The sequence below is a fragment of the Zonotrichia leucophrys genome, chromosome 3 (assembly GCF_028769735.1).
Source record: "Zonotrichia leucophrys gambelii isolate GWCS_2022_RI chromosome 3, RI_Zleu_2.0, whole genome shotgun sequence".
NCBI classification, from domain to species: Eukaryota; Metazoa; Chordata; class Aves; order Passeriformes; family Passerellidae; genus Zonotrichia; species Zonotrichia leucophrys.
Window position 1 is genome coordinate 90,391,338 of NC_088172.1, and position 7,997 is coordinate 90,399,334.

At 52.7% G+C, this 7,997-nt stretch overlaps 1 protein-coding gene across 6 annotated transcripts in view; it reads right to left on the reverse strand.

The window, feature by feature from the left end:
- The window catches only part of MEIS1 (Meis homeobox 1), a 109,231-nt gene extending 105,871 nt beyond the window's left edge, over nucleotides 1-3,360 (reverse strand). Inside the window, exon 1 of one of the 6 annotated variants that reach the window (XM_064709207.1) lies at nucleotides 3,310-3,360. In XM_064709207.1, coding sequence (XP_064565277.1) covers nucleotides 3,310-3,333 — 24 coding nt within the window. In that variant the 5' untranslated portion in view covers nucleotides 3,334-3,360. Of the gene's footprint in view, nucleotides 1-1,134; nucleotides 2,068-2,938; nucleotides 3,157-3,309 lie in introns of those variants that run through there. The other 5 variants (XM_064709212.1, XM_064709209.1, XM_064709208.1 and 2 more) reach the window with 5 other exon arrangements.
- Nucleotides 3,361-7,997: the final 4,637 nt, after the last annotated feature.

A 7,997-nucleotide genomic window follows, 5' to 3' on the forward strand; every position in this document is an offset into this window, starting at 1 on the left:
ATACGACTTTTAAAGCCGAAAAGCTGGAAACGTTCGCCCGGGCTCTCGGGATTTTGGGAATGCCTTTCTTTTTTTCTTTTTTTTTTTTTTTTTTTAAGGGTTTTCTTTGTTAAAGATTAAGGACCGAGAGCTACTGCGGTTCCCAGGGAGCGGGGGAAACGGCCACTTTTCATCTATTAAAAGCGAAGGTGTGAATAAACACTTTTAAAGATCGCTGACACTTGCTTGGACAGAAAGAGTAAAAGGCAAGTTGTCAGCAGAGGAACTTTCTTTCCCAACCAGCTCTCGGACGGCGGCAGGCAAATTAGGCAAGAAAACGTCTTTCCAGGGCTTTTCTCCTTCCCCAAATCCCTGTTCACCCGACTACAGCTGATTTATTTTTTTCTCAAAACTCCAATTTAGGAGGTAGTTAGAAGAAAAGAAAAAAAAAAAAGAAAAAATAAAGAGGGTAATCGCACCCAAAATAGAAACAACAATACACATGGCAGTGAATGCTTGTAACCTCCATTCAAATTAAAGTCACTTTCTTTCTAAAAGAATGGGGGGAGTTTGCCCACTGCACTGCATCTCTTGGGACAGAATATATTAAAAAAAAAAAAAAAAAAGAAAAAAAAAGAAAGAAAGAAGGGTGAGTAAAAAAACAGGTAAAAGAAGAAAAAAAAAAAAAAAGTTGTGCTTACTCCCAGCCAGAACTTATCTTCTGAAAATGAAGCGGTATATCATCACTAGCACAGCAAAATGCTCAGAGACATGCACACATTCAAATATTTCAAGCACTGGTGATTTTAAAAAATACATTGGTAGGACTAGAGCTACAAAACCAACAAATAGAGAGGCTCGGACATATTCACTTACATGCCTGCATGTCATTAATGTATAGAAAGCTTGCCTCTTCCCTGAGAGCTCCGGGATGGGGAGTAAAAGAACCAAGAAAATAGCAATATACATAGGTTTTAAGCCTACAAGCACAACTGATAAATCCTACCACTGCAGGACACCGCTTTGTGCCCCTACTCCAAAAAGGAGGAAAAAAAAAAAAAGAAAAAAGAAAAGAAACTTTTTTCGCAGCGTCTCTGTCAGCCACGTTTCAATATCATTTCACATTTGAAATCCATTTTTTTTAATCATACGTACCCTTTGCGCCATCGGCCTGCTTGCTCCCTTCCTACTTCAACTTCTAATATATCCTCTTTAAGGCCAGTGTGAAAAGAAAGAAACACGAAGTTCCCCCCCCTCACCCCCAAAAAAAGGCAAAAATCCCTTAGCGTCTCCAGCAATGGAAGCAATCGAGTAAAATCTTCAGCTTGCTGGATCTCAGCGAAGCGATACGGTAACTCAGCATTAAAAAACGAGAAAAAAATTAGAAGAAAAAAAAAACAACTCTCCCTCCTTCCTTCCTTCTTTTTTCTTTCTTTCTTCCCTCTCTCCCTGTGTCTCTCTCTTACTCTCCCCCTCTCGTTTCCAAGACAGCAGCGGGGCGAAAGCAAATATCCTTTCCCCAAATCAGTTTTTTTTTCTTTTTTTTTTTTTTTTTTTTTTTTTTAAAGTGCCCCTCAAACCCAACTACCAAGTCTCATGGCTTTTTGCCACTCCGGCTGTCAATCACAGGCGAGGTTGTCAAGGTGGTGAATGACTGATGATGATCCGCTGCGTGTGCTCCCACCGCGCAGGACACCGCGAATGTTAATTTTCGAGTGCGCTCACCCAAAAAAAAAAAAAAAAGAAAAAAAGAAAAAAAAAAGAAGAAAAAAATTTAGAAAAAAGAAAAAAAAATTTAAATCGAGGGAGGAGGAGAAGGAGGGGGAAAAATTAAAAATTAAAAAGGCTCTCTAACGCGCCGGCTCTCCTTTTATTATGGTTATTATGATGATGATGATGATGATGGGGGGCTTTTTTTTTTCGCTCCTCCTCGGATCGCTCCTAATTCCTCGCCGGCGCCGGCTCGCTCTGCCCCTGCGCGGCCGCCGGGCGAGGCTGGCGGAGGCGGGCCGGGCGCGGGTGCCGTGCGGGGCGGGCGCGGGAGGAAGGGCAGCGGGGCGGGATGGAGGGGGGGGGAGGCGGGGGGAGGCGCTGCCGCCGCCGCCGCCGCCGCCGTCCGAGCGCTGCCGTCCGTCCGCCGCCGCCGCCGCCGCCGCCGCCGCTCCGCCCGAGCGCAGCGCAGCGCCGGGCTGGAGCAGACTGCGGGAACCCGGAAGTAGTGGTGGCCATAACAGGTCGCGTCTTACACAATGCGCTGGGCGGCAGCAACTCCGCCACCGGCGCAGGGGGGCGCGCCGCCCGCCCCGCGCCCGCGCAGCGCCGCGGCTTGGACACACCGCCCCCTCCCGGCCCTGCCCTCCGCGCCCCCCCGCGCGCGCGCGGACGCCGCGTCCGCCCCCCCCCGGCGGCCGCGGGGGCGCTCCGGTCGCCTTTGTCTGGCGGCGCCGCCGCCCCGCGCAGCGCCCGCGCAGCGCCCCGGGGTCGCGCCGCCGCCCGCCCCTCGCTTCGTCGCCCGCCTCGCCGGGCGCCCCCCCCCTCCCCGGCGGCTCCCCCCGCGGCCGCCGGCCGAGTGAGCTCACCCGGCCCCCGGCCGCCGCCGCCGCGCCGCCGCCGACCAATCAGCGCTGCGCCGCCCCGCGCCGCGCCCCCATTGGTCCGGGCGGGAAGCGGGGCTCGGACCGGCGCGGGGGGGGGGGCGCCCCCCGTCCCTGTCCCCGTCCCCGTCCCCGTCCCTGTCCCCGGCCGTCCCCATCCTTATTCCCATCCCTATCCCCATCCCCTCCGCCGAGCTCCGCCGGCGCCCTGTCCTGCGCGGCGCGATCCCCCCCGCCGGTGCCTCCATCCGCCGGTGCGGGGGTCCGCTCCCTTGCGTTCAAAAGCACAGCCATCCCTCCCCGCTGCCCCGCCGGTCCCCGCCGGCCTGGGAGCGGAGAACTCGCCGTGCCCCTTCCTCCCCTACCTGCGGGCCGGGCTGCGCCGAGCCCCGAGCGGGCGCTTGCGGGGACAACTGCCCCGACACTACCGCATCTTCCGCCCGGGCAGCGGGGCGGGAGACGGAGAGCCCCCGGTACAGCGGTCCCGACTGAGCTGCTGGGGAAACGGGGAAGTGTCGGGGATTCCTCTGGTAAATCCCCTGGGGCAGACGGGACGCTGCTCCGCTGCTGCCGGACCCCGGGGGTGGCGGGGAGCGGCTCGGCCCCCGCCGCCACGTCTCAAACTTCGGGGAAACGCGTTTCGATCCCCCCCCTCCCGCCCCTTTTCCGCTAGGACCGGCTTTTTATCCCGGCGAGAGAAATGCGGAGCTCTCAGGTAAGACCCGCACCCACCCACCCGAGCCACGCGCGTGGGGTTCATTTCTCTGGCGATTTCCCCGGGGAAAGCGCTCGGTAACGATTCCCCATCGCAGCGGTCCTTGCAGGGGGTGGCTGTGACCCAGCTCCCAGGGACGCGTTTCCTCCTCTTCCCATCCTCTTTTCCTCCCCCCCCCCCCCCCGAAAAAAAAAAAAAGGAAAACAAAAAAAAAACCCAAAAGACCCCTTTTCAGCTTCTCCACTAGGCCTTTATGAGCTTAATTCAGCGCAACTCAGACCGAAACACTTTTACAATGTAATTACAGCCCTACAAATTGTTTGCCCAAACCTCATCCTGGATAAGGATTTTACAATTAGCAAACAGTTATTACACTTAGGGCTCGCTGTGAGGAACTACTCAGCTCGCCTCTCCGCCTGTGAGAGGCCGGCCAGAAAAAAGAAAGAAAACTGAAGGAAAAAAAAAAAAAGGGTTAATCCGGACAGCAATTAATCATCTATTAAACGGGAAAAAGTAAACGGCCAGCTCCGCGCTATCCCGGTAAACTCCTGCCGCGGCGGGTGCGCTGCGCTGCAGCGGGACCCGCGCAGCATCTCGCCCAGCCGCCTTTTTAGGAAAGCAACTCTGTTTGGGCTTTTTGTTGTGTTGGTTTTTTTTTTTTCTTTCCTCCAAAAACTTGCTGGTTTGCGGGAATCTATTGAAGCTTGTCCGTCGCCTGGTGGAAAGGGTGAGGGGTGGGGGGAAATATGGGCAGGGGGAGAACAGTGAGGAGAAAGCGAGGGGGTCCGGTGGGTGCGGCGGGCCGGGCAGCGGCTGCCGAGCGCGGAGCGGCTCCCCCAGACCCCGGCCGGGCCCTTGGCGAGGGGATCCGCCGAGCCGGGGCAAAAAAGGCGTCTGGGGAGCAAGGGAGCCTCCTCCACAAGGTGGAATCTGGGTCCATTTGCTTATCGGATAATAAATGAGGCTTTTAATCAGGCTGAATTTCCCAGCTTAAGGAAAGAATTAGTCATACCTAGGAACAATCAAATGGTTTCTAGCTGGCTTCCCTGCCGCCTTCCTAGCAGGGATTTGGGGGGGGGGGGGGGGGGGGGCGAACGGGGGGAGAATTAGCATCTAAGTGTGCTCTTTCACCATTAATACTGAAATTTGAAAACTGAAATAGGAACAACCAGAAGAGCGAAACAAACAAGAAACCGCAGAAGAAAGCATTGGAAAGGCGGTCGGGAGATAATCCAGGAATGCTTCAGATAAGGAAGGGGGGAACTATACGTGCGGAGATACCCGAAAAGTCAGAGTCTGATGGAAAGGCTGAAAGAGGGACGGGGGGGTCGGGGGGAAACCCGCACTTGTTTAGAGCCTATTAAAGGTCACATCGGGCTGGGGGGTGGGGTGCGGCTGATGATAAAAGGAGTTTAAGAACGAAGGGTTTAAGCGCGCAGATGAAGCGCAGCGCCAGGATTTGGGGGGTTTGTTTACTGGCTCCCGATGCAGAAACCAAAAGAGCGGCGGGTCCGTGCGGAGAGCGAGCCCGGGGTCAGCCGTGGCTGCCCTGCGCACAGCCCGGGCCCCGGGAGCCGCGGCGGCGCCCCGGGATGCGCGGGGCCGGGAACCGGAGCTGCCCGCTGCCCCGCGGCCGGGCCTGACGCTGGCACAAGTTACGGAGGGGTTTGATTAATTAAATGGAGGGCTTAATAAAATATTTCCTAATAAAATTTACGGTTGTCTTAAAAGTTTCCAGCTATCTTTTTTTTTTTTTTTTTCCCTTAAATAAAATTAACTGGGAAATGAGTTACTGGCCGGAATTTTCGAGACTTCAACGGTGGCAGCAGTGCCGGCGGCGGGAGCGAAGGCACCCGCACACAAAAGGAGTCTTTCAGGGACAAAAGTTGCGACGGCTGCCAGGTTTTCCCCGCGATGGCACCTCGGGGTAGCCCGGGCAAAGCAGCGCAGAGCCGACCTGAGCCTTGTACTTCCTATTTCACATTACAAATAGAACATTTCAGCCTAAAATCCGTAGACTAACTCCTGAGCTGGTAACACCATCGTGTTGGGGTTGTCGAAGGGCTTTTTTCTTGCACGATTTGGGTTCTACAAGTTCATTTGGGTTAATTTGGAAACGCCGTTCCGCGCCGGGGTTCGCGACGATCCCTGCCTTTAGCCCATTCGCCCCTCGGCACTCCTGTACTCCTGCCTATGCCAAACCCTCTTTCTTTCCTGTCGGTATTCCTATATTTCTCGTTGAATTAAATAATAATAACAGTAAAAGAAATTGCTGGATAAAACTGTGGCTGCTTAATTAAAAAAAAAAAAAAAAAAAAAAAGGAAAGAAAAGCCACTGGGCTGCTCTGCATCCCAAGGATTGAGCTGTTGTGCCGTCTACTGGGAGACGGGAAAACTACAGCCAGAAACGCTTCCAAATTTTCTGCGAGAGGAAAGTCCAGTTTTCGGCAATTTGAAGGGGTCGGAGACGCCCAACTCCTCAGTAGAAGAATAGCGACCCAAGACAGAAAAGTCGTAGAGACACTTATTTTTTCCTTAGGCTACATCTGTATAATAGGCTACATCTGCATAAAAACTCCACTCTTAGGCGTATAGGATTTTACTGACTGCAGACCGTGGAGCAATGATATGGTGAAGATGGTTTGAGTTTACCCGCGAGACGCAGTTGGACATTAGCTAAATATGTAGAAAAGAAGAATTTTTTTTTTTTTTTTTTTTTAAGAAGGGGAAAATATTTGCGAACGGTTTAAAAACTTCTCCCCCCGCGACCGGCCGGCTGTAGCCAGCGGGCAGAGGGAGATCCCAATTGGGGCAGCTCCCACCCCGATGATGCTCTCGGAGGGCAGCGGAGGCAATCGCTCTGATGCCAGCCCTTGGTGGAGCAGCAGGAGGGGAGTTTACCCCGGCCCAGCGTTAGTCTCGGTTTAGAGGAAGCCCAGACGTTGCTGTTCTAAGTTCCCGAAGCTTTGCCCGTGCCCGAGCCGCGGGTGCTCCCAGGCAGAGATGCAGCCTGGCTGGGTCATTTCCCTCTCCCCTCTCCCTGCCCACTTGCCTCTCCGCTCCCGTAGCGCCTGGAATGCTCTCCTCAAAAATACAAAGCGCAAGAAGAGATTTTAAAAAGACGGGGGGGAAAGCTTTTGGGTTTGGTTTTTTTTTTTTTTTAAACCCCAAACCCCAAACTTCTAACATGAACCCTTGACTTTTATGAGGCGAGAGCCGCCGAAGGGCTGTGAAATGCAAAGTCTTTGTCGTATTTACAGGCAGTGTCAGCAGCCGACTGGACACGCAGATAAAAATCTAGTGGTCTGTGTGAACTCCAAGGAATGTTTTAAGGCGAGGATCTCTAAGCGCCCATTCTCAGTCCACACATATGCCCGCACGTAGCCTACAAAGACGGAGACACCCACGTAGCCGAACAATAGTGGGGAATTCTTTTAATAGGTTAAATGAAGGTACAGGGAAATCCTCTTGCCACTTGTGGCACACCAACTCCAACTGCTCTTTGCCTTCAGAGCCACTTGCTAGAGTTCAACAGAGGGTGACATTAGCCTAAAATATTCGATACTTTTTCTTTTCTCCTGAAGACTTTTCCCACTGCTTCTGGGCTAAATTCAGCTCCCAGTTCATCTCTGCGGGTAAAATTGCTGTCTTTGAAAGAAACAAAAATCTGCCTGATCTCTTTAGTTTTATTTTATTTTATTTTAATCAAGAAGGTATTACACATACTTTCCTCAGTGTACATAAACCAGAAATTAAATGATTGTGTGTCCCTGGTGTAAGAAGCCGAAGGACACCTTCTAAAAAGTTGAACGAAGTATTTTACCCTTTTAAATGAGACCAAAAAAACTTGCAAGATTGTACAAGAAGCAAATTAGCAAGTAACAAAATAAAACCTCAATTTCAAGCCACATAAAATTGAATATTTGTGTCTGACAGTACCTCGGCTGAACTAGAGCAAAGCGGAGTTTTGTCAGAGCTTTTCGATTTGATGTTTCCCTCCAAACTAATTTTCACTATTACTCCATTCCTATTATCTAAGTCCATCTGCAGTTCGGCTAATGAGCCCATTTACTGCACGAGTTCTGCGTGCCTCTGATGCCGATCGCAGAGGATGGGCACTCCTCAGAGCGGGGATCCGGGGCTATTCAGCCCGGTGGGATGGGATGGGATGGGATGGGATGGGATGGGATGGGATGGGATGGGATGGGATGGGATGGGATGGAACCCGGGGCTCTCTGCAGGATCGGAAGTCTCGCAGGGGGCTTCCCGCAAACGGCACCATCTAGGAAAAATCGAACGCGAATTAATTACGCTTTATAAATCAGAAAAACAAAGGAAAACAAGAAGCGAAGCCCTGTGCCCGGAGCGCGGTGCGGGACGCTCCCGGATCCCCGGGCACCGAGCTGTGCGGGGCTGGGCGGGCAGGGAGCGCCTCAGGGTCCCTGCGACCCCATCCCGAGAGTGCCCGCGGTCCCCCAGGACAGCTCCGACCGTGCTATCTGCATCGGGGGCTGTATTATCACAGGCTTTTGCATAATTGCATATTGACTTTACTAAATGGATCTGCGGAGCTATTTAAACATCCCTCTCTTCCACCCGCAAACAATTCTCTCTGAAAGAAAGAAAAAAAATGCGGGAGTGGGGGGAGCTGCAAAAGAGCTTCCAGTTGCTCTTGCTCCTTCATTTTGTAGCGTTTCTTTGGGCACAAG